General features: G+C 40.3%; 1 protein-coding gene across 7 annotated transcripts in view; it reads right to left on the reverse strand.

The window, feature by feature from the left end:
- The window catches only part of STK39 (serine/threonine kinase 39), a 320,433-nt gene extending 293,824 nt beyond the window's left edge, over positions 1-26,609 (reverse strand). For 3 of the 7 annotated variants that reach the window (XM_072612218.1, XM_072612216.1, XM_072612217.1), the window contains exon 1: positions 25,603-26,138. In XM_072612218.1, the coding sequence (XP_072468319.1) occupies positions 25,603-25,798 (196 nt within the window). In that variant the 5' untranslated portion in view covers positions 25,799-26,138. Of the gene's footprint in view, positions 1-25,602; positions 26,139-26,374 lie in introns of those variants that run through there. The other 4 variants (XM_072612215.1, XM_072612214.1, XM_072612213.1 and 1 more) reach the window with 4 other exon arrangements.
- Between the last annotated feature and the right edge of the window lie 858 nt (positions 26,610-27,467).

Consider the following 27,467-nt stretch of genomic DNA (forward strand, 5'->3'; position numbering starts at 1 on the left):
GAAAACAGTAGCTCCTCATTTAAGAAGTTTACTTTTATGGATCCCATTAAAGTTAAATCTCTTTTAATGTCATTGATTCCCCAATGGATTTTGCATCTGGAAGTTTATTTGATATGAAAGTGGAAAAGAAATAATTCAAAGTGTTTCTATGATCCTCTTTACAACTTCAATCTTTCTGTAGCTATGTTGGTCTTTAGCTGGTACCAAGTAATGTAGCAATACAAACCCCCTCAGAGTACTTTAGTTATAATTTCCAGTATCACTTCAGTTCCTCAATAAAAAGGATGCTCAGTTAAATCCTTAGAGTTGTTTTAAGTATGTTTCATGCTCTTCTCTTTCAAATGAAGCTTTTTTCTTAAGCTTTATTAATAATGAATAATATCAATTATCAACTTGACTCAATTAAAAAAGAAAACTTAAGCTTCCTCTTTTCCATTTAGGTATCAAAACAAAGTCAAGTGCAAGTCATGTCATTATTTCTCTGATGGCATGGTCTTCTTTGGCAGCGAAGGACGGACACACATCTACCCTACAGCATACACTTGGAGTGTTTTGCTATATTTCACAACAAAGGAAGAAAACTGTATTTAAATAATAAAAGTACAAAACTACAAGTTAAAATAACAAAGCAAGAAGTAACTCTAATGGCAAGCAAGGAAAAAAATGACTAAAAGAAACTCATGTGTCTCATGTAATCTCTTAATAACTTGATTAGTCTTCTCAGAGATTTAAGGAGAGAGTCATACATCCGAAGGTTTGATGATATTATAACTGACATAAAAAATGTGTTTTTTTTATTTCGCTGGAGCTCAAGGTTGGCACCCACCACAAGTACTATTATACCTATTTAACAGCTGAGAAAACTGAGTCTCAGAAATGGTCATATAGTCAGCGGGTATTTTACAAGACAGAATTCAAACCCAAGTCTTCCTCATTCCCAAATCTAACATTCTATCAACTACACTATATTGTCTCTCCCTTTCCCAACTGGGTTGATGAACCTAATCAGGGTTTCCAAAACCCTTATCTTCAAAGGTATAATGAAATTATTTTTTTTAATTTAAAACAATTACCTTTAATCCATTTTCATTTAAAAACATGTCATACTGCATATTTGCATAACAGAAGGGCAAATATGTTCCCAAAAAATCAAAGTAAAGTAAATTCTAAATGATTAGGAACCCCTACCCAAGAGAAACTGAACCTGTTACTCTGGGTTATACTGAATGGAAACTTGTCTCAGTCTACCTCCAATTTTAGTTTTTTTCCTTGGAAAGAGGTGGAAAAAAGTTGAAGGATTTTTAAATTTTTTACTCAGTTCCTAAACTAAATGGATCAAATTTTATAAAACTTAAAGTCACTCTATTAGTTCATAAAAATAAGGGTATTTGGCCTGATACCATACACAAGAATAAAGTCCAAATGGGTACACGATCTAGGTATAAAGATTGATACTATGAACAAATTGGTGGAACAAGGAATAGTGTATTTATCAGATTTATGGAGAAGGGAAGAATTTTTGACTAAAGAAGAGATAGAAAGCATTATGAAGTGCAAAATGGATAATTTTGATTACATTAAACTGAAAAGTTTTTGCACAACCAAATCCAATGCAACCAAGATTAGGTGGGAAGCAGAAAACCGGGAAAGAATTTTTGCAGCTAGTCTCTGTGATAAAGGCTGCATTTCTAGAATATATAGAGAACTAAGTCAAATGTACAAAAATACAAGTCATTCCCCAATTGATAAATGGTCAAAGGATATGAACAGGCAGTTTTCAGAGGCAGAAATTACAGCTATCTAGAGTCATATGAAAAAATACTCTAAATCACTATTGATTAGAGAGATGCAAATCAAAACAACTCTGAGGTACCACATCACACCTATCAGACTGACTAACATGACAGAACAGGAAGATGATAAATACTGGAGAGGATGTGGGAGAGTTGGAACGCTAATTCATTGTTGGTGGAGCTGTGAACTGATCCAACCATTCTGGAGGGCAGTTTGGAACTATGCCCAAAGGGCTACAAAAATATGCATACTCTTTGATCTAGCAATATTGCTTCTATGGCTGTATCCTCAAGAGATTATAAAAATGGGAAAGGGTCCTACATGTACGAAAATATTTAGAGCAGCACTCTTTGTGGTAGCCAAGAACTGGAAATCAAGGGGATGTTCATCAGTTGGGGAATGGCTGAACAAACTATGGTATATGAATGTAATGGAATACTATTGTGCTATAAGGAATGATGAACAGGAAGACTTCAGAGAGTTCTGGAAAGACTTATATGATCTTATGCTGAGTGAAAGGAGCAGAACCAGGAGAACTTTGTGCACAGTAATGACCACAGTGTGCGAGAGTATTTTCTGGTAGACTTGCAATTACATTTTGGTTTGTTATATGATTTCTCTCATTCATTTTATTTCTTTTATATAGCACAACTATGGTGAAAACATATTTAATAGGCATGCATATGTAGAACCTATATAAAATTGTATACTGTCTCGGGGAGTGAGGGGGAAGATAAGGTGATGGGAGGGGAAGAAAAAACTAAGTTATATGGTAATGACCGTAGAACACTAGAAATAAATAAAATTAATATAAAAAAAGGGCATTTGAAAATCTACTGTTACTATGGGCATTATGAATTTTTCTCCCCCCCCCCCCCAAAGCAATCAAATAGAGATTAACATGCCTTATCAAGTCAAAAGCCAGACTGCCCAAAGGAACGCTTAGATAAGTTTCACTTAAAAAAGAGACTTAGAGGAATTTTTCCACACTCTAACACCACTTCAAATTCTTTAATAAAACAGATGCTTAATGTTGCCGATTTCTAAAATGTCTATGAGTGCAGGATTAAAATACAGAACTAAAGTTGGTAAGAATAAACATTCCAAAATAAAAAAAGTTTTCTTTGCTTGGCTTTTCTAAAAGCAAATATGCCTTTGTCTTTTTCACCAAACCTAAATTCCCCCCAAATGAAAGTCAAGCAAACAGTTTTAAAAGGGTGCGTCTGAACTCAGATTTCAGTTTAACCATAAGTATCCACAAGTGAGCACTCTCATTTCAAAAGGCAGAGAGCAGATCTGCAGCTGGGCAACCTCCGAGGGCCTCAGGCACCCTAAGTTCAGAACTCAGCAGTGGTTCAACATCTCCACCAAAATATCCACCCGGAAAATCACTGTTTGGGGAGAAAATGATTGGAAGGAAAAGAGGGAGGAGATCAGGAAAAAAGATACCTTGAAATTGACCCCTCAAAGGCACACAAAGCAGCCTCCAGAAATATTCCACAGGGAATTTTTAACATTCCTTCACCTCTGAAACCCTAAACTACCAGCTGCACAATGAAACACTTGGGATCAGAAATTCCTCTCAAGATCCATGCAGAAGACGGAGCTGAGACAAAACTGAAGTTATCTACAAGTTGCTTTATGTTTTGACATGAGAAAATGACTTCTTCCAGGGTCTCCTGGTTTCAGAGAGAGAATTTTGGAACATAATATGGAAAGAGATTCCCTGCTCCCATTACTCTGACAAAGAGATAAATCTGTTCTACATAATGTCTTTAAAAGACTCATGCCAAATAAAAAAGTATGATAAAGACTTCATTAATTCAGAATTCAAGGATTTGAGATAATTCAGAATAAGGGTGAATTTACCTTCTTAGAGGCAAGAATAATAACAAAATGAATAATGCAGATAAGGAGGAAATGAATGGTATAGACAAGGTACCTACCCAATAGGACAAAATGCTTTTATTTTTAGTACTTTCACCTACACTAATGCACCAAGACTGGTATTTTGATTATTACAAAACATTTTTCTATTCATTAAAACCAATAAATACTATTTTAAAAGAACTGCTAACAAATAATTTTTTTAAACTTACTTCATTAAAGATCTATGCTTTCATTATTAACCTCTATACCATTACTCATGGTGTCCATGAATTACTGAGTAAAAAAAAAAAAACATAACCTTAGTGGCCAGCCTTCTGGTGACCAGTGTTTCCAAGTTCAGCTCAACTGACCCTCAAGTAACAGACACAGTCCATCACCAAGCCCATCCTCAAAGTCTTTCCAGCTAAAGACCTGCCAGAACTCATGTTCCATTGCAAAATAAGGCATGAGAGTAGAGTCTTGGGAAAAATAAACTATTTTTTAAAATTCAACAGCTACATCACATCATTTATTCTATCTTAGATGTAGAGTTAAAAGGGACCCCAAAAGTCATGTAGTTCAACCCTCTCATCTGGCAGACATAAAAACCAAAGCCCAGAGGTTAAAAGAGTTTCTTAACGTTGCAGAGAGAGTGTCAAGAGGTGAATCTAAATCTGACTGCAACAGCCAATACTTTTTCCTTAACTATACGACATAATAAATTACTAATAACAACTTATTTACTCCATGTTCCTTGCTGGGCTCTTTGACTATCTACGGAAAGTTTTATTCAGCATCTGTGGGTGTGCTGGGAGATTGGTCTATGTCTTTACATGCTTCATAAGAGAAATGTGGCTTTGGAGTCAGAGGATCTGGGGGTCCAAAACCCACCTCTGAGACTACCTATCAGACTTTGGGCCAGTCACAACCTCCCTGGGCCTTAGTTTTCTTCATCAGCAAAATGAGGGGCTGACTTCCAGTTACAGATCTATGATCCTATGACCCATTTGCCAGCTACTATTCAATTGTTTTCCAATATTTCACTGTTATAAATGAAGGAACTAAATGAGTAATGATGAAAAAGATGGTTTCTGAGAAACCTGGGAAGATTTGTATGAACTGATACAAAGTGAAGTGGGCAGAAGAAAAATTTATACAATTACAATATTGTAAAGACAATTTTGAAAGACTTGAGAACTCTGATCAATACAATGACCAACCACAAATCTAGAGGAGATCATGGTGGTGGTGTGAACTGACAAACACAGAGAGATGATGGACTCAGGAATGCAGATTGGGGCATATTTTTGTTTTGTTCTTGTTTTTTTAACATAAGCAATGTAGGAATTTGTACTATTTTGTTTTTTTAACATAAGCAATGTAGGAATTTGTACTATTTGACTACATGTGCTTCCTCGATTGGGAGCAGAAGGTAGGGGTAAGTACAAGGGAGATGACAAGTAAATAAAATTGAATTTGAAAAACAAGGCAGCTATGAATGTTTTCATACAGATTTTTTTCTTTTTATTAAACCTTTAGGGTACATTCATTGTAATGAGATAGCTGGGTCAAAGGATGAGTTTGTATCTTGGTCTACAACAAGATTACACCAATTTATAACTCCTCCAACTACATAATAATACACCTACTTCCCTAAAGCCATCATTTAAAAGTTCTTCCACTTTTATTTTTTCAGATTTAAGTTAGTAACAAGGTTAGTTTAATTTACATTTCTTTGGTTTTTCTAATAGATGATTATTTACAATTCTACTTACACATTTCTCTGGTCCATCCTTTGCTCTGTACTCACATGGCCACCAACAAGTTTAGGTTCTAAATTACTCTAATAGCCTCTTAACTGACTTCTTCTTTCCCTCTCCCCTTTTCAACCCATACACCATCCAGCTATAAAAATAATGTTCCCAAGACATAGATCTGACCACATTTCTCTTATTCTTACTCAAAAACCTTGTGTGGCTCCTGGTTGCCTCTAGGATGGAGTACAGACTCTTCAGTGTGGCATTTAAGACCCTCCACAAACTGCTTCAACTAATTTATAGCCTTCTTTCATATTACTGATCTACAAGTCAAAAGGAAGCTAGATGACTCCAGGGATAGAGTACTGTAGAGTAAGGAAGACTGGAGTTCAAATCCTGCCTCAGACATTAGCTATGCGACCCTGGGCAAGTCCCTTGACCTATTTGTCTTAGTCCACTGGAGAAGGAAATGGCAAACCACCCCAGTATCTTTGCCAAGAAAAATTCATGAACAGTATGGTCCACAGGGCCACAAAGACTTTGAAGGCTAAACAACACCATCCTACAATCCAGACAAACTACATTACTACTTGTTCCCCAAACTCTACACATACAATCTCCCACCTTGGCACAATGACAGTGTTTTTGTTTAACGTTGTTGTTTACACAAATTTTAAGTTGTGCCTGACTCTTCCTGACTCCACTTGGGGCTTTCGTGGCAAAGATACTGGAGTGGTTTACCATTTCCTTCTGCAGCTCATTTTACAGGTGAGGAAACTAAGGCAATGAGGTTTAAGTGACTTGCCCAAGGTCACATATATAGATGGTGTCTGAGGAAGGATTTGAACTCAGATCTTATCTGACTCCAGACCCAGCACTCTATCCTCTGTGCCACCTAGCTGCCCAGTCACAAAATGTCCCCCAAACCTGAAATACATTTGGCATTTTATAATCTTAACCCCCTCTCTCCAGAAACTTCTTTGCATTTACTTATTTTTGTAAAATAAGCAAACAAAACATTCTTGGATGTGATTTATATTTTAGTTACTATATCGCCAGAATCATGCTCCTTTTAAGAGGGGATGAGACCAGTGAATCCACTGGTATCCTGGTAAGAAAACACCATCTACCAATGCAGATCAGCTTTTTATCTGCAACCTAAAGTCTTCAGAGAACCGCCTGAATACTAAGAGATGAAGTGATTTACTCAAGAGTCACAAAGGCAGTCCCTGTCAAGAGGCAGGGCCTGAGCTGACATCTCTAACCTGTTTCCTATTTGGCCTCTCACCCCAGCAACACACGAGAAGCTTAATACACCTTAAATTAATTTATTCTCCTCTTTGGCCACTTATCCATTATTAATAGAGTATATGTTTGCATCACTTCTTTAGAGAATCTTGATGTAGACTTTTAAAGATAGATCTTTCCCAATCACTTTTCTTTTTAGTTTGGTCTTGGCAGTTGTTGTTATATGGAAGCTCATTTGATAAAACTGAGTATCTATTTTGTAATAATAAAAGGGGGTTCATGCATACAAGATGGGGGTATTCAGCTAAAAGAGCTCAGCTAAAAAATATTTTCCACTTTTGATGAATTGGATGTTCCCTATGAGCTAATACTGTGATAGCCAAGAAAGCTAGCAGGATCTCTAGACTGTACAGAGGCACAGCTTCCAAAAATAGAAGTGACAATCCCCCTGCATGGCCTGGTCAGAGTAATTCTGTTCAGTTCTGGGCACTACGTTTTACCAAAAAAAAAAAAAAAAAAGCCAACAAGCTGGACAGCCTTGAAAATGCTAAGCTATTTATTTGGATTTTATTCAGTAGGTAATGGGGAGCCACAGAAGGTTTTAAAGTAACAGGTTAGCATGACCACACCTATGTACGAGAAAGGCTATTTGGCAGCAGTACTAGGGCAGGCAGCCAGAATCTAGCAGAGAAGCAACGAAGCTTCTGCAACAATCAGGCTTGGAACAATGCAGAGGACCTGGATAACACTGGTGCTCATGAAAAGAACTTGACAACTGGTAAAATGTTCGTGAAAAGGAAGAAGAAGGAATCAAAGATGACCACAACAACTGACAGGAAAAGGAGTCATCCTATTGAAGAATTTGAAAAACGGGACAGAATTGGGAAGAAAAATGGTTATTTCGGTTCTAGACATGTTGTTATGGCATTGCAACTGACCCTCTCTTCTCATCTCAATTATTTTAAAAAGCAGTTCTGAGGATCAAATTACATATAGACATTATTATCATCACAGTCAAATAATAAAACACTCTGCTTATGATCCTATACTAAGGACTACTGCATATACCTGGGTCTGATTTTTTTTTCCCTAACAAACACATTGGTACTTGTACATTCAAATGATATAGTCTCCATCTAAGTAGTCAATCATGTTAAGAGGTAATACAACTATTTCTTTTATACTAAAACTGCTCAATATTCTATTAGAACTTTTATTTCGGGGGGTGGAGGAGACTGAATTAAAATCCAATTCATAAGGTATAGAAGAAAGTCACTTTTTCCTTTATTGTACAGTACGATAAAAATTGATGAGACTGATAATGTGTCTACCTTAAAATAAGTCAAATGTATCACGTATATATAACCAAAAAGCAAAAGTAACATATTAGGATTTACCCAGTTTGATCAACTATCTCATTCATAAGTATTAGCCTCAAATGACTTTACGCTATTTCCAAACTCTGCCACCACCAAACCCACCCCACCTCCCACTCAAGAGTCAACTATTTGCCACTACTGGGGAAATTCAGAAGAATGTGCCTTAAGTTCTGACAACAACTCTGAAAATGGAGCTCTGAAAGAATTTCAGCAAAAACACTCTCCATGGAAATGGAGTGTACCTTCCCAAGGTGACTTCTCAAAGGCTGCAAGGGCTACTTAGACATAGAAGCTCTGGTTTATTTGTTCAACAAAAATTTTCTTTTATACTCACAGTTCATAAAAATATCTGTCCCTGGTATCATAAAATTCTTTCTTCTAAGGAGTTCAAAGAGGTTATCAAGCTTTTGTTCTACCATGCACTCTTGAAAATAACTTCATTTTTCAAAACAATTACCTTTTTAATGTCATAGAAACTATTAACAGGAAAATACTAATTCAGCACACTGTCACCTTTATCACCTGAAGATCAGTCATACTGCTAAATATTTAAGACTAATGTTTAGTGAAATATATACACTACTTATATCACCCTTAATTAGCTATTTTCAAGGGGCTCTGAAAAGTAACCTAAGAATCTGAGAAACACCATCAAAAAAAAAAAGGAGTTATTGTAGTTGAGTTTTCCAACTTATCTTACCCATAAGACACCCTAATCTTTCCAAAAATAAAAATCAAGAGTCCACACAAATAGAAAATACTCCATTTCCCAAAATTCATTAAGGAACAAAACAAAAATTGTTTAATGCTTCTACCAACAACTGATTTTACTTAGTTCAGTCATTTCAATCATACCTGACTCTTTGTGACCCCATTTGGGACTCTCTTGGCAAAGATACTGGAGAGGTCTGCCATTTCCTTCTCCAGCTCACTTTACAGATGAGGAAACTGAGGCCAAACAGTGTTAAATGACTTGCTCAGGGTCACAAAGCTATTACATATCTCAGGTAGGATTTGAACTCAGGTCTATCTGACTCCAGACCCAGCACTCTATCCGCTCCAACCACCACCACTGACAAAGATATATCTACATCACTAAATGACAGAAAAAAAGATATCTTAATAAAAAGAAACTACAGGACTTAGAGATTCAAAACATCCCTCTATCCTTTTTGTTTTATTAATGCCTTTTACACTACATTTTCTCTCTCACTCACTCACACACACAGACACACACATACTTTTTTTGTGTCACATAGGAAAACTTAAGCAAAACCAACTGACACAGCAACTATATTTAACAAGTGACTACGCAGCAGTCAGAAGTAATCTTTTTCCCATCCCACTTTTCACAGGTTATCCTCCAATACATTTCTAACTTCGACCTCCTAGAATCTCTGCCTTCCTTCAAGACTTAGGTCAGCAGCTATGTCCTCCAGGAGGTCTTTCATGGACTACCCCACCAAGACTAACTTATCTTGCAAGTATCTCTTTCTGAATACCACTATCTTTAGTAGAATATGCACCTGTTAGAAGCAGATATTGTTTTTGCCCTTGGTGGGGGGGAGGGGACATGTTATCCTAGCTCTTAATACTGCCTGGAATAAAGTAAGTGCTTAATAAATGCCTGTTGCTTGGTTGGTTGACTGATTCTACCAAGAAGATGTGTTTCTTTATTTATTTGTTCCCTTCTCCTACACCTCTTCCAATTTCCCAAATAATTAAAAAAGTTAAAACATAATTTTTTTTTTCTGTAATGACACTGGTTTAAGGTCAGGCGCTGTAATTAGGACTCCAAAAATATTAAAACAGCCAATGGAGGAGGCAAGTGGAGGGTGGAGGGTGTACAGGGGAGAATTACATAGCCCCCAACTCTGTAACACAATCATTCACATAAACAACACTGCAGAGATAAGGGTACACATTGTTCCTAAATGACCGCAAACCAAATTAATTTAATCTCCCTACCTACACTATTTTCTCCACACACAAAAAAAATTTCTTCTTTCATAAATCAGTCATTTTCATTTTTCCTGTGTCTATGTAAATCTCTACCACAATAGCACATTTTAAGTTTGGTCCTTAGCAGGTATGTACATGTCTGTAGTCTAAAACCACATATTTAAAACCAGAAACGGCCTAAAAGATCATATACACCAGTCTCATTTTAGAAACTGGGATCCTGACGCTAAGGGCACTTTCTGAAGAAACAGAAAAAAGCAGGTTTGATCCCTGACCTCTGATTCCAAAGTCAGTACTCTTTGAATATAGGTATCAATACAGCTGTAGTCTTATAGACATGTTTCTTAGAATATAAATTCATAAATCTAGAGTTAACAGGGACTTCAAAGGCAATCTAATCCAGCCCCCACATTTTACTAATAAGGAGACTTACGCTGAAGGAGGTTGTGAGTCACTGAAGATCACAAAGGCACTATGTGTGCAAAGAAAGAGCGCGCGTGTGTGTGTGTGTGTGTGTGTGTGTGTGTGTGTGTGTGTGTGTGTGTGTGTGTGTGTGTGTGTGTGTGTGTGTGTGTCCTACAGTCTATAAAAAGCCTGCCTACTATTGTAGGTAAAAGCATAAGTGCACTCAAGGTCTTCAGTACCAAACACGGGGAGGGTGGGGTGTCTGTGTGTCTCTGTGTCTGTGTCTCTGTGTCTGTATGTGATCTGAGGACTAGCCTGACTAAGATATAAAGACTCATCACCAACTTTGGGTCACAAGGTAATAAAACATTTAACTAAAGCAACTATCAGACCTTCTCCAAAATCAAAAGGATTGTCATCTGCGCCAGGAGAAGAGTATAGGAACTGACAAAATTTCAAATCCTTCAAGTCTATAAACAATTCTTCATATACTCAAAGGATTATCACATATAAGGAAAATTCACCTAGGTCCACTATGGCTTTATGGGGTGATTTTCCTACACAAAATAAGACTTCAGCTCAATATAAACAAAGCCTTCCCAATAATTAGAGGTTTCCAAAAATATAATGGACTGCCTCCAGAGAGAGGACTATTGAGTCTGATATGGGAGGGTCTGGGGAGGCCATGTAGTCCAACCTCCTCATTTCACTGATAAAGGAACTTAGGACCAGTGAGGTTCCCAACTTGACCCACAGGTAATAAGCAAGATATGAACCCAGACAGCTAGATAGCTAAGTGGACAGATCCCAGGCCTGGAGTCAGGAGAATCTGAGTGCAAATCTGACCTCAGACACTTACTGGCTATGTGACCCTGAACAAGTCACTTAACCTTGTTTGCCTTCATTTCCTCATAAAATGAACTGGAGAAAGAAATGGCAAACCACTCCATTATCTTTGCCAAGAAACCCCTAAATGGGGTCACAGAGTCGGACATGACTGTAAAACCTAAACAACTCTGACCCCTCCAGAGTGAGTCTCTTTCTATGTGTTTCTATGTGTCTCAATTAGGACATGAGTTGGATGGGATCATCACTGAGATCTTTTCCAACTCGAAGACTCTGGATTCTCATATTCATCCTTTGCAAAATCAGGCAAGACAGTACTAAACATTAGAGAACTAGACACTCTGAAGCCCCCTTGAGCAATCAAATCTATAATCTAAATATGTATAATTAAGAATCTTCAATGATCAATGACTTTAATCAGGGTTGGAGAGCATATGTCCCTCAGAAGAGCTTTTTTGTATATTCCTCTAAAGATACACAAATTGGGATACACTTTGGATAATAAACCCGCATACAGAATAAGTTTGGGGTTTGATGACCAAAGGGTTTTTGCACCTTCTAAATGAAGCATTTCTCAAAGGCTTACCTGCACACTTTCCCTCTGGTCACTGTTCCCCATCAGGCTTCCTGCAACAGTCTCTATCTTACCCCTCACTGCCCCAAACTTCACGGCATGGCAAGAACTTACACTCTTTTGTCCCAAATTCTGCAAAGCTCCAACTCCCAATTCCCTCCCCAAAGAGAACTATCTCATTAGTTAGTCCCCAGATGCTTGCGGAAAGGACTATATAATGAGAATTATATTTTAAAAAGAAAAAATATATGTTTCTATCTCTGTTTTAAGTCAGTGACTCTTGGAAAGGGCAGGAATTTAAGTCCAGTCTTTCAGTGATTTTAACAAACACTGCTGTGGCAGCCTCTGACAGTAATTAATTTAAAAACTTCCCTAGAGGAGCAACTGTTTCTTTTCGGTTTTTTGTCAAGGGGGGTGGTCCCTCACCAAAAAATGCTACTAAGCTAGATTTTCCCTATCGGGGTAAAAAATGAGATAAAAACTGAGCTGTCTCTGGTCCCCCAGAATCTCCATTTCCTATGGAGCAGAAATCCCAGCACTCTGGAGTTTTGTCTACCACTGGGACAGCGAGTCCTTACAGGGTCACAGACCAGATTAGTCCCTGTAGTGCTCTGCCATGATCCTTTCAAGAAAAGGCAATGTTTTCCTAAGTTTTTTTAGAATATTGCTATTGACTTTTCTGAGGAAAGTGGAGGGAGCACAGTGTTTTTGTTCTTCATGGAAATCACAAGCACTTACCTAAACAAAAACAAAAAACCAGAAAGATTAAAAAAACTTCACACATCAAAACGATCCCCTCATGTCATCAATGGTGTCCATTTTCAATACACATATTGAATCAGTGTTCCTCTTAAAATGTGAACTGACCAAATTCCCAATGCAGACCACACTAAAAGAAACATTTTTATAGTTGAGTTCTCCTGGCCTGTGGAACTTCTACAATCAATATCAGCCCTCAAACACAGGGTGGGGAACCTGCAGCCTCCAGGCCACAAGTGGCTCTTTAGGTCCTCATGTTGCCTGGAGGCTGAAGGTTCCCCACCTCTGCACTAGGGGAAATGAATTAAAACCAGCTATTCTAAGTAATCCAACAGAAATGCAATGCTGTAGCACTGGAGGCCACAAAATTCATTAATCAAGGGACTAAATCCATAACTATTTAAGAAATTCTTTAAGGTAACTACATTTTCACTCAAATGCATCACATGACCCATACAGTCTCTAAGATTACTGGACTGTTATCAAGGTTAGTTTTACATAACTTGGGGCAGATAGTGGTGATCTTGAGAAGCATCAAGTGGAAAAGGCACCTGACAGAGTCAGGATTTCCTGGATTCAAATCTCACCTCTGATACTTACTTACTAGCTGGTTGATAAAGGGAGCTCCTACTCCCATAAACTGAGAACAGTGAGTACTCAGCCAATGTAGCGTGTTGTATTATAAGTCATGGGTATCAAACTCAAACCATGAAACTAACAAAGGGATCTCGGATGGCTACACAGTGGCTTAGAAAGTCACCTATTAATATTATCTACCTTCTAGTGTCTTCATTTACTTTTGTTAAATATTTAATCCCAATTGTATTTTAATCTGGTTCTGGCATTCAGGAGTGTAGTGGGTCAGCAGGGTGCTTCCACTATAAGTGGCATAATTTAAGCACCATTGTGGAAGGCTGGGTTGACGAGGTGAGTGGTAAAAATTGGTAAAGATAGTTCTGCGAACAAACTCAAGAATACCTAAGTACACAGGCCTGGTCCTGGAAATGACCAGTGATGCAGTCGGCTAGGGGTGGCCAGAGGGAAATCATACTTCAACTTCCCACTCAATTTTATCAAATTGAGAAAGCAATTTCTTCTCAATGGTCAGCTTTCCTGCAAAGAGTTACTGTAAAAGGTTAAAAAAAACTCCAAAATATAGAGTATTATTATTACAACTGTATGGGAATTATTGTCCCCTGGCAGACACACACATTGATTCTACTAAAACAGTAATTATAAAATTCACTGAGGTCAGTAGACCATATCCCCCCTGCTAGCTTTACCACTCTTCCTTTCTACTTTGGCACAACAGAAGGAACAGTTGGCTAGAAATCAGGAGATATGTGTTTTAGGCCTGGTTCTGGGACTAACTGTGTGAATTTAGGGACACAAATGAGTCTAAACAATCCTTCAATCAATAAACAGTGCTAAACTCTGGGGATATAAAAAGAACAAGATGGTCCCTGCCCTCAAGAAGCTTACAATTCAAGGAGCTAGCAATGACCTCTAAAGTACCCTTTGTATTGTAAAATTCTTTGACCACAGTATACTATGCCTCCCCATCACTTAGGTCCCCTAGATTTTATCAAAGTCAGGAGAAAATTTAAATCTATGATTGAAAGGGCCTACTCAAGCAACATGGGCTGAGGCCAGAATTTACAAAATACAGGTTAACAAGAAATAGATCCAAAAAATACAAGCTACAGAAGTCACCTCTCCCATCCTGCGCTAATCATCCTTTCTCAAGCCTTGGTCTTATAACCAGAATGTTCCTCATCACTGACATTCATTATGAAATCAACTCAGGAAGATAGCCTAGTTTATTTCAACCTTAACTATGAATCCTATGAAGTAATAAGAGTACTCCAGTGGCCTTAGACTTCAAAAAAATCCCAATAAAGATCTGTAACTTACATGGGAAAATTAACCAATACCAACTCTGTCATCTCCACATTTCAGGTAAATTATTTTTAATAGTAATATGAAACTTAACCCCCAATTGGCTTTCTGCAGACTAAAGGTTAGAAATATGTCAGCCACAAAAATTAATGTTTCACCTAGGAAAATAATAAATTAATAATATCTAATGGATAGAACAGAAAAGATTGAAATATGGTCCAAGCATCTGTGCTAAGCACTACAGGTACAAAAGCAAGATGATCCCTGCTCTCAAAGGTCTCAAATTCTAATTAGTGGAGACAAGCTTTGGCTGCACAGCAGAGGGAAAGGTAGTCCTTAGGGTGCAAAATCTTTTCCACTAGGCATTAACCTGGCCAAAAAAAAACACACACACACAAAAAAAAAAAAAAGCCACAAACCCAGTTTTGTTTGGGGTTTGGTTTTTTTTTGGTTTGGTTGGGTTTTATTTTTTTTACTGTGGTGTTTTGTTTTTTATGTTTTTGCTCAGTCTCTGATTTTACTGGTGTACAGAGTTCCTGAAGAGGAAATCCCTTCTACTAATGCTAACTGACAATAATTCTGCAATTTTATCATCTAAGAAAGATACAGGGCGCTGAGAAGGGTCACACAGCAGGATGAATAAGAGTGAGGACTTGTCTTCCTGACTCCAAAGTCCATTCTTCTCTATCCATTTTGCAATACGTTCTCATTTATTTAAAGTGTCAATATATATAACAACTGTCAAGGTCTTCAAGCCTTCTAAAGACCAATCATCCCAAATTATGGTTTATGGAAAACCACAATATGAAATAAAATGTAATATTTTTAAGATTTTATTTCTATTGTTTTATTAATACTTAAAAATCTTCCTAAAATAATAAGTTTTAGTAGAGTCTCAACTGAGCAGATGGCTAGTGAGAAAAGACTTGCAATATATCCCTGTATCCTCACATAGGGTTTACAGGATGCTAAGTTGGAACATAATCACAAAAACTGCGTATCTGTCAGGGAGATCTCCATGGCCATCTAGTACAACTCAAACCTGAAGAATTCTATTTACCACTAAAACCTATTGTTGCTACCTCCAAATTATCTCTCCAGTCCATTCTCTCTTTCATATCCAATGACGGTACCATAGTCCAATCTCTTCTTATCTACTCTCTCTTCCTCTGGGAAACAATACTCCTACTCCTACATGCTCATTGCAGAACTCTGATGATGCAAGATGGAAGGTCCTCGAGAAGGTAAGAGTGGAAGCTAGTAGTTTGTTTTTATTTTTAGTTCGCAGAGTTTCAGTACATCCTCAGATGGATCTGTGATCACACCAATTTGGATATTCCCTCCAGTAATAAAAAATGACAGCCCAGCCAAGTCTACCCACCCTGTACATTTCTTTTTTCTTGGGCATGGCCTTCTAGAAGTCAACCCAAGGTGCTGGAAGCCTTCCTTGCTAACTTCCGACATTAAAGATACCATGAGAGCACTCAGGCTGTCGACTACTAGTCAAACCTCACCCTCACCATGTGACCAACCCATCTTCTTTTTTGTAGCATACATTTTCCTAATAACATCGAAGTTCCTCATTTGTTTGTTAGTTGTTGAAGTCGGCTCAGAACACCATAAGCTTCATAATTATTCTCTTTGTGATACTAATTTAGGATGCAAGTAACAAGTGGTTGCTGAATGACTGTCACTTCTTTGCTCAAAAATTTTAAATGTCTTCCTGCTGTCTAAGGAAATAAAGTCAATCAATTCTAGAAATAAAAATACTGCTGGTCTATACTTTCAGAAACACTTCCAACTTTCTAAAATTCCTCAATTACACAGAGCCTGTGATGCTTCTCTAACAAAGTATAATGATACCTTACATGCCCCACCCCATTCCAGCATCAAAGATCAGACTCATGAAGAGAAATCCTGAAAATCATTTTTAAAAAACTGTCATAATGCTATGCCTTAAACGTAAAATATCTGGGCACTGACACAAACTAAATCAATTCATTTAATGATATGAAAATTTCTCTTTCCAGTAGAGGAAAACCAGTACTCTCCCACAGAAGATACTATAGGGAAATTAACACCTCTGAATTTTGATGACTAAAAAGAAAACCAAGTCCATGGTCCTGTAAACCACAGGCCAACATTTTCTTCAATACCTTACATTTTGATTCAAGAATTCCCACCATCAAAGAAACCTCTAAAACCCAGATTCCCACATATTCTGCTTGTTCTTCCTATATCCCAATTCCCATCCCATCTTGACTTGTAAACATAGCTCAAAAAGTGTGTTTAGAAAAAAAGTCCAGGATTAAGTAAAATCATGCTGCCAAACCAGCCACCTACACCTCCCCCAAACCACTCCCTCCCCCTAAAGAAAAATTGGAAGGGTGGACTACCAAAGAAAAAGTTAAAAAGCAGCAGAAAAAACAGAGGATGATCTGATCTTGACTCGAGATGCTAAGAAAAAGATCCTAGAAATGTGGGTGTCATCCTTTTCTTAAACTGTACCTCTGCTTGCTTTGACCTCAGAAAACTCCCTTCCTGGATTCACATGACAGAATATTGGAGCTGAAGAAGACCTCAAAGTGGATCAATCCAACCCTCTCATTTAAGAGAGAAAGAAATACATCTCGCCCCACCTCTGATCACCTACCTACAGGACTCAGGAAGGCAGAGAACACTAAAATTGCTTACCCTTGCTTTGTAGGGATTAATGAGCTAATTTCTGCAAAGCTCTGTGAGCTGATTGGCTGAAAAGCCCTAAATAAGCACCATCATTAACAATACAGGTCTGCAGAACCAGCAGGGCATTTTTTTTTTAAGTCAAGCAATGTTTCTCCCTTCAGAGGAGGAGGCCCTTCTGGTCTGCAAGATGACTTTACTTAAAAGCAAATTTCCCTGGCCTCCCTCCTAGCTCTCTGACAGTCAGCTATACTTCCTGCCAAGATGGCAACCTGTGAACTCCGAGGTAGAAGAAAGCTACAGTCCTGGCGGGCATCTGTTACATCCTTTTTTAGAAGAGGATGTTCACTCCTCTACAGCAGCCCTGGGGAAAGTTATGCACAGCACTTGTGGAACACACCACTGACAACAAATGCAAGCACCAGCTCCAACTGCCTAAGGTTCCACAGCCCTTCCAACCCAATGCAAAGAAAGAGAGGTGGAGTCTGAAGATGGTTCAAATTCCAGGCTTACTGATCACTGCCTTAGACAACTGACTCAAAACTCTCAGGGCCTCAGTTTCCTCATGGCCTCTAAAGGTTTCCTAAAGCTCATGGGATTTTTCTCAATTGTCACCTAGTTAAACTAACCACTAACATTTATAGAACTCTTCAAGATCTGCAAAGCACTTTGCATATATTATTATATTTGTTATTACAATCTCTCTTTTACAAGTGAGGAAACCTAAGTTAACAAAAGTTAAGTGACTTACCCAGAGGCAAAGTGCTAGTGTCCCATGCAGGATTTGAACTCAGGTCTACCTCACTCAAGTCCAGCACTCTAAGCACCTAGCTACTTCCTAGATTCCCTGACTCTCCACCCAGCTGCTAGCAGAGGAGGGAACCATAGCAGTAATCTCTCTTCTTACTTCATTCTTTCCTGATAGGAAGCCTTTCGATTCCCTTACCACATACAGGTGGATATCTTACCCCAAAGTCATTGAGTTCAAAACTGGCAAAAAGACCTTTCCTGATACCAGTATTTCAATGACCTCTCATTTCATCTGTATCAGGTAAAGGATCCACCTCATCACAACTCTTCTTTGGCTTTGTTGATAGTTTTTGTGAATTACTATGGCTGAAAAAAATCATTGCCTGGTGAGCAATCTTCCAGGCAATGCATCTCCTTTTCAACCAGAGGCAGATCCTCTTGTAATTCCCTCTGGACAACAGGACAGTGCTGCAACATTTTTACTACATATTAAGGCTCGTTTACAAAGAGCTTTCTTCCCAACAATCCTATGAGGAGAACAATGCAAGTAGATCCTCACTTTGAGAATGGGTTCACAGAGGAAAAAGTGAATTGGCCAATGTCTCAAAGTGTCAGAACCAAGATACAAACCAAGATTCCTCAAGACTAGTGTCCTTACCACTACATCATACAAGGAATCATCGGTGCCAGGAACATTCCAGAGAGAGCCTAACCCTTTTCATGTTTTAAAACTGCCAACCATGCAACTCCAACAGACCCTCAGCACATTATAAGAATAAGTCTAATAGCACTTACCTCAGAGGGTGGCTGTGAAGATCAAATTGCATAAAGTACTTTACCAACTTCAAAGCACTATAAAAATTTTAATGATTACTAATACTATTTTGTTATTGTCAGTAATAATAGTGATGATAAAAGCATCTTCATACCATGTTAAACCATGTATTGAAAAAGGAAATGCCAACACTGGTTTACCTAAAGCAGTGGTTCTCAAACTTTTTGGTCTTTGGGCCCCTTTATAACTCATAAAAATTATTGAGGAGCTGCCAAAGAGCTTTTAAGTGGGTTTATGTGGCTGAGTTATATGTATCAATATCTGTTTTACTAGAAATTAAAATGTCTTATTATTATAAAGTAGTCTTGACCTCACAGAGTCCCTAAAAGGGTCTCAAGGACCTCTGGCCCAGGTCCCTGCATCACACTTACCTTAGAGCTCAGACTTAAAGGTTTCTCAAAATGATTTTTATAAGCAAGAGCACAACCAGAGCCAAACTTGTCCTAAAACACAGTGGTACAAACATTCTCTCAAATAAATATGGTTTCCTTCAACATAAAAGAGTAAACAGAACATAGAAAGAATTTTGGATAAATTATATATTCAAAGGAAATAAAACTTTATAAATTTTCATAGGATCACAGAATTAGACCTAAAAAGGCCCTCAGAGATCATTTAGTTCAAACTCCTCACTGTGGATAAAGAAACTCATAACCTTCACAAGTATAATATGGGGGACAGGTGGCTAGGTGATGGTTCATCTGGCAAAGCTCTAGGGAGTTTTGTAAACTGCAAGTTCAACATATCAACAGTGTGATCAAGAAGCCAATCAATCAATGAGCATGTATTAAGGGCAGCCAAAAGAAGCTAATGCAATCTTGAGCTGCATTAAGGGAAATAAGTATCCAAAATGAGAGTGACGGCAGGCATATTGTATTCTGCCCTAATCAAAGAACATCTGGAACATCACATTCACTTCTAGACACCACATTTTTACATAGGACATTGATAAGCTGGAGTTTGTCTTTAGACAGATAACCTGGATAGAGAAAGGGCCTTCATTTCACAGTCCATCCAGGCTTCATGTGTCTTATTTAACATGAGGATCAGTTGAAGAAAACTAGAGATGTTTATTCTAGAGAAAAGATTTAGAGAAAACACATTTTGAAGGTTGTCATGTGGAAAACACATTCTGCTCTGCCCCTTAAGAGAGAACTAGAAGTAATGAATAAACACTGAAAGGAGGAAATTTTTAAGCCTGATTTCAGGAAAAATGACCTAACAATCAGAACTATGCAAAAATGGAATGGTCTGCCTCTAAAGTACTGGGATTTCACCTCCTCACTTCAGGTGTCTTTTAAGCAAAGTCTGGGTAACCACTTATTGGGAACATTGTAGAGGTCACTTTAGTCTAGGGATGTGTTGGACATATGCCTCTGTTGCCCTCTGAAATCCTTTCCAACTCTGAGATTCTGTGACTCTAAAGCTTTGTATAGCATTATCCAGCAAAGAAGTAAGATTAGGACACATTCCAGGGTACAAGCTAGTTCCTGTTTCAAATACTATCAAAAATTTAACACTAATAGAAAACAACCAGAGGGGAAAATAATCAGAGCTAAAGGCAAATTAGTGCATAAATCAAATGCATAAAATAGGAACAGAATATATCTGTGGTTTAATTTTCCCATAAGCCACAGGTTTTCCCCATTGTGATATCAACTGCACCTATAAAAGTTATTTCAGTATATGTTTTTCTTGGCTTTAAAAAACTTTAGATTAAAAAGAATTTAGATAAAAATTTAGATAGACTCATGAACACTATATTGCATCCCAGTCAATTCTTTCAAGCCTTTTACTATTAGGATTTAAAACCCCACCTTAATAATAAAACTAATAGCAAGACAGTAAGATCTAAAAGATTTCAAGTTAGAGTCTATATGTAGATCAATGAGATGCCATCTTTCAGATGTAACCAAAGCTTTAACCTGTTAAGTGTCCAGAAATCCACTCCACAGCCACTGACCTCCTAACGCTTCCCAAAGCAACTTCCACAGTTCCTTTGGAAGTTTTATGCACACCGGGGATACCTCAAGTGTGTCAAAGGCTAGGCAAAGTAGAAACTCCTTAGACTACAATGATCCTTTTCTAGAAAGGAGCACCTAAAAGTGTCCCAATCAGGTAAATGAGATTTCGTGACATGGCTACCTATCTTCATTAACCAGGACATGGAAAAGGGAAGAACATCCACCTGAACAGAGTCATCTTTATCTGGAAAAGAAGCCAAGGAGAATCACTATCTCCTACTATTAGGAGTTCTACAAGTCAAGAATTATAAGCCTGTTTACATACATACATACATACATACACGCGCACACACATATACACACAGGTGGCACATACAGTTACAATAAAGTATATGTACATATTCCCTTAACTAATGTAATAAAATAACTGGAGCAATGAGCTACCTTTTACGTGGTCCTGACTCATCATCAAGGACAAGAGGGCAATGATGCTTAGAAATCAAGAACAAAACTAGTGGAAAGATAGGCCTGTCAGTAAGTGTTCTGCATCTTGCAAAAAAACTCAAAACTTTAGGTAAATGATCCACTTGACCACTTGTCTTAATATCTAAGAGAAAAAACAGAAAAAACTACAACCACTGCTTTAATGAATTGATTCAAATTTCCAATTATGTAATCCAATGAAAGTAATTTAAACTCAAAATTTTAAATTAATTCGAGTTATAAAATTCCATCATACAGTAGAAAGATACTCGTTCCAAGTCAGAGAAAATGTCCAAATCCTATCTCTGACACTTCACTGCCTGGGTGACCTTGGATAAAGTCATTTAACTTCCCCAAGCCTCAATATCAATTGCAACATGAAGTAGTTGTGGCCTCTACGGTGCTTTCCAGGTCTAGATTTCTGAACAAAAAGATTTCTAGGAGGAGACAGTAAGGGGTCACAATGAAATCTAGTTCAACATCTCCTTCAAAAACTGCAAAACAAATGTCAAAAAGAAGAAAAATTATTAGATTTTTAAATCCCTCAAAGAACTAAGGAAACCAAAAAAGGTCCCAACACCAAAACATTATGGATTAAAAGAGGTCAAGGCAAAAATTTCAGAACCAAGAACATAATCAGAGAAAAAGAAACTATAATGTTCTATAAGATATAACAAAGTGATTAGCAAAGATAATGAACAAATTAAAGAAATAATTGTAGATATAGCAAAAGATGAAATTTTAAATTATGTATGCCTGTGTAATCACAGGACCGATGATTTCCAGACTCTTCAGTTTAGAAATATATATGACAAGGATAAGCAATTAATCTGATTAAAAGTAGAAATATTTAAACTAGAGGATAAAATAGGGGAAATTAAACATGCAAGCAGAAAGGGAAATCCTGGAAAATTATCTAACTCAAGAAAGTCTTTGGAAGCAATGAAGAGAAAAGTGACAATGCAATTGGATAGAGCAAGGAAAAAAATTTTAAATTATTGGTCTTCACAAAATTCATCAAGAAAATACTCTTAATACTGTTTCAGGAAATCGCTAAAGAAAACTCATTCAATTCAACAAGCATTTATTTAACTGAAATATTGAAAACAAAAGAGCAATTGTAAACAGACAGGATTTACAGAATATCAACAGGAGGCATATTCTAGGACAGAGGAATTAGTCAAAGTTTTTGTGATTCTCTGTTTTTCAAATCAGAGCTGATCAAATTATAATAAAGACTTTTGTAAAAGGAAGCTTTTTTCAGTGTTTATGAAAACAAGTGAAGGGAGAGGAAGAGTATAAAAGAAATGGAAATTTCCTTCATCTAAATATATTTGTAAAAGAAATGTCTAGCTACTGAAATTTTTTAAGTTATGTTGACAGCCAGAGAAAGATATCTTAGATTTCTAACGTTTCCCTCAACTTACTTCAGGTAGAGTTTTAGCCTGCAATAACTTCTAAAGATGATAAAAGCTATAGAAAAAATTCACTGGTTTTATACAACTACAAGAATGACAAAGTCAATAAAAAGAGAAAAGTTTATTTTTAGACTAACAAAACCTATTTTATTTGAGGGGTAAGAAAAAAGAAAAAAAGAAAGCCAAACCACTGAACTTGGGTTATTTGGATTTTCAGTAAAACAATTTTCTCCTATGCCTGAAACTCAAACCTCTGCAGAGAAGGAACTAGACCACACTGTCTCTCCTTCTACCCAAAGAGGCATTTCTGGGCCTCCTGCTGGTCATGATTTATACTGTGGGAGAGTGATATATGACACCTGCTGTATGGTGGTTCCAGAGCAAAAAGGCATTAAAACTGGAATTCTCATTGAAACTGGTTCAGTGTTTGTATTACTAACTTGAGTGTGTAATGCTTAGCTAAAAAAGGGGCTTATTCTTAACGCTTGGTGGAAATGGGTTTACAATGATACATACCCTATAAATATTAATCCCTTGCAAAACCCAGATCCACTTATTTAATTTGCAAATGACATAGCTGCCATAGAGACACTTTATAGCCTGTCCATTCACCAAGAACATTCAACTAAAAAGAAGTAACAAATTTGCACCATGAATAAAACAGGACAATGGGTGCAGTTGTGCAAGAAAACCAGGTGCAGATATTAAACAAGCTTCTCATAAACTTTCTCAATAAAATGGATGACTTTTTATTCAAGTGACCAACTAATAGTCAACAATGTTACTGCGAAGAAAAACAATCACTTTAATTTTAATTTAAATTATTTTGATGGAAAAGGCAAAAATTTTTCTAATGGTTTAACAACTGTCCGTTCAAACAGGTATTCATTTTTTAAATACGCGTGCTGTAAATTAACCCTAGTGAAATAACAAGCCTAATAGTAGTGACTTCTTTTTGCACAGACTATGAAAAAAAACAATATCACATCATTAATGCCACTAAAACCCACAACTGGAACCAACTAAAAAATGTCCCAAGTTCCGGACTTCCCAATAATACTATGACTGAATCAACCAGTTGTGGTTTGCTGTTTTTTTTTAGTCATTGTAACTAGCTTGAAAGAGGACTAACCCTTAGAAAGCTCTGTTCCAGAGTTATAGTAAGTATGAGATTTCAAAGATCTTCTTTTGAGTTTTAAACCCTTGGGATCATTTCTACAGCTTCCTTTCAGACCCACCATTTTTGAGGAAAGGAGAGGAGAGACAAAGGGAGAGACAGAGAGAGACAGAAACAGAGATATCAAGATCTATGGATACATGTCCACTTTGGAAGTCTTTTTTAACACAAGGTGGCAGAATGAATAAAGGATCCCCCCCTCTACGAATAAGGAAGACGTGAGTTTTAATCCTGCTTCTGAAAGACTGGCTGTGTGACCTTCAGCTGCTCAGTGCCCAGAAAATGCTGACCCGCATGGATGGAGTCTCCATACCTACATACTCGAGAACGTGTACCCCTCAAAAACGTTCCTGTCTACAGCTACTTCGCCAGAGTGCATTTAAGCCCCACCGAGAATTCATTCTCCTCCTCTCCCCCTAGGTTTGCTGGCTCTGTAAGGTACCCACCTGCCCAAGCCCTAAATACTGTACATTTACGCAGGAGGTGCTAACAGTTCCCAAAGTTGGAACAAACCTGTGAAAGAAAAGGGAGACTAGAAAAAGGGTCTCAAGAAAATTTTAATAGAAAAATTCTGAACCCTTTGTCCACCCTGTTTAATGCCCTCCTGCCCACGGCGGTGAATCCGGCCCCAATCCTAGGGGGGCCCGCAGGACCAGCGCAGCCCTGGCCTAGCTTTCCCTTCTTGGGTTTCAGACTCAACAAGCCAGCCTCAAGGGAGAAGCTGCCAGGCTGAAATGCGCCTGGCCCTTCACGGCAGTGGCCCGGGAGGTCCTCTGGCCTCAGTGGAACTTCCCCAGGTTTTTAAAAATGCAAGCTCCGGCCGTCCCTGCCAGCCGACTCTGAGGCCCCCCAGAGGCCCGAGGCGACCGCAGGCGCGGTGACTAAGGTTTCACTGCTCGCAAGCCAGCGCTGGACCAGCGGGCGAGGGCAGCAGCATCGGTGCGCACGGGCACCGCGCCCCCCTGCTGGGGAAGGCGCAACGTCCGGCACTGACAGGGGAGCTTGGCACAGGGGGGCTTCCCAACATCGCGCAGTGGGGGTGGGGAGGGGAGAAGGGGAGGGGGGCGTGCGTGTGTGTGTGTGTGTGTGTGTGTGTGTGTGTGTGTGTGTGTGTGTGAGACAGAGAGACAGAGACAGCCGGCGTCACATCCAGGGAAGAAGCATCTTCTCCACCCACCCCACCCCACCCCCCACCCCCCCAACTATGCGGGCAAATACAAACCGAGGTCCGAGCGAGGGCTCCTTGCTCCCCGTCCCCAGACCCCAGAGATAACCCCAAGCCCGGATCGTAAGGCTAAAAGGCCCTGGAAGGAGGAGAGGGCAGCCTGACACCGCAGCAAGTTACGAGTCCCCAAAGCTTACGCGAGGGAGAAGGGGTGGAGGGGAGCCAAGAAGCAGCAGATGCAGAAACAGCTGCCTGCATGCGCCCCCTCCCTGCCTCGAACACCTGGAAGGGGCTCCTCGCCTTCCTAGAGGAGCCTGGTCCCCTCTTCACGAGCCCCCGGCGGCCAGGCACCCAGCAGATAAAAGTTTGCACTCTGCGGCTCGCCCGCAGTGCGAGTCACATCCGCCGCGCTCAAGCGCTCTCCCAGACCGGCCTCCTGCACCAAGAGGCTCCCCCAGGGTGCCGGGGAGAAAAGCCGGTAGGCCGCGGGAGCCGGCTCCCCGCCGCCCCCTCGTCCTCCCCGTCCTCGGGGCGTGCAAGCATGCATGCATCCCTCCCCTCCCCGGCACTCCCCCCACCCAGCCGGCCAGCCTCCCTCCCGGCCCCGGGTCGGGCGAGCCCGGCAGCAGCACTGACCGATCACCTCCTGCAGCTCGTACGCGTCCCTGCAGATGGGCCAGCCGATGGCCTGGGCCGCCGAGGCCGCCCCGGCAGCCGCCGCCACCGCCGCCGCCGCCGGAACCGGGGCTGCCGTGGCCGCGGCCGTCGCCGTCGCCACCGGGGCTGCTTGCTGGGGCTGGACGTGGACGGGAGAGTCGCCGGGCTCCGCCATGATGCTGCTGGAGAAAAAGGGGGTGGGGGGTTGGGGCGGGGGGGAGGGAAGAAGCGCCCCGAGCAGCCAACGACCTTCTTGCTACTCCTAACTTCCCTTCCTTCCCGGCCGACACCTTTCACCCGGGCTCGCGCACTCCCTCCCTCCCCTGCCTGCCGCCCGCCGCCCGCCGCCCGCCCGCCTGCCTGCCTGGGCCAGCCACAAGGGGAGGGGAGCCGAGGCGAGGAGAGGCTGAGCACGCCGGGGGAGGAGGGAGGAGGGAGGAGAGCGGAGAGCAGGGAGGGGGAGAGTGAAGAGGAGGCAGGAGGGGGAGGGGAGAGATGGAGGAGGGGGAGGAAGAGGAGCAGGGCGGAGTGGAGGAAGAAGGAGCAGGCGGCGGCGGCCGCTCCCCGCTCCCGCTGCGGCTGGCTGCGGAGGCTGCTGCCGCTGCTCTGGCAGCACCCCCCGCTCGTGCCCTCGAAGAGCCCAGGGAGGGAGGGCTGCTGGGTCATTTGCATTAGCGGGGAGACTGGCCGGGCTGGGTCCGTGCCATCGCGGCGGGGGCGGGGGAGCTAGGACGGAGAAGTTTCCATTCACCGAGCTGCAGCAGCGCAAAGGACTTCTTTTTCGTTTTCTTCTTCGGTTATGGGGTTAGTTTTAGTACCTTCCAGATCTCACCCCGCCCCCTCCTTCCGATGCCCGCAGGGAGGTGAGAGGGAGGGGTCGGATGTGCGCCGGCCCCGCCCCGGCCCGATCCCTAGGGGGAGGGGGCTTCGAACCCTGGCCGGGCTACGTGGTCCGGAACGCCGCAGACCCGACCCCTCCTGGATGAGGAAATGAAGGTCTGGGAGAGTGGCAGAGGATGAAGCAACCTCAAGGCGTCTCTTTTATTAGGTCGCCTGTTAAAAAATAACCTAAGTTGTAACTTTCCGGCGCTGTCTACCTGCCAGGATCCCTTCCCCACCTTCCCTAATCTAATCGCAGCCCTCCTTTCTGCTTGGGGAGCTTGAGCTCTGGCTCCCAGCCCTTCCGAGCCCTGGGAGGCAGTGATCTGGACTACCGGCAGCTCCTTTCCCATTCTGAACACCGCAATGAGACCTATTAACCCATTCAGGAGCTCCTGGCCAGGTACTTGACCTGTGGGCAAAAGGATTGAAGAAAACTGGTTAAAATGAATTTACTCCTGGTACAGTCCGATCCAATGCACAGGTGTTTATTGAATGCCTACTATGTGCCAGGCGCTGGAGCTTCCAAGTCACAACGAACAATAAGCAGTGCCTTCTGGGAGGGGCAAGCCCTCAAAAAGCGTACAGATAAATAGGAGCATAACTTGGAGATGGAGGGAGCTATCAGGAAAGCCTTCCTGGAAGAGGAGACACATGAGCTGCCCATTATGTTCGTCCTTCCTTTTGGAAGAAGACCATCAGAGAAATGATGACACGACTTGCACTTGACCTTGCTTTGAGTGAGGGAGGGCTGTGCAAGGTCACCAACCTCACTTTATCCTCCTGAGCCATCTGGGTCCAGTGACCAGATATTCATCAGTGCATCAGGAGGACTGGAGATGGCCCAGGGAGACCTTGGCCTTTTTAGGCTGGCCTTTTCAGGTACTCATTTAGAGGGAGATAATGCCCATATAGAGATGTAAATATTTTGCCCATATTAGATAGCAAATTTTCTTACTTTGAAA

This window comes from Notamacropus eugenii, chromosome 5 (assembly GCF_028372415.1).
Source record: "Notamacropus eugenii isolate mMacEug1 chromosome 5, mMacEug1.pri_v2, whole genome shotgun sequence".
Taxonomy (NCBI): domain Eukaryota; kingdom Metazoa; phylum Chordata; class Mammalia; order Diprotodontia; family Macropodidae; genus Notamacropus; species Notamacropus eugenii.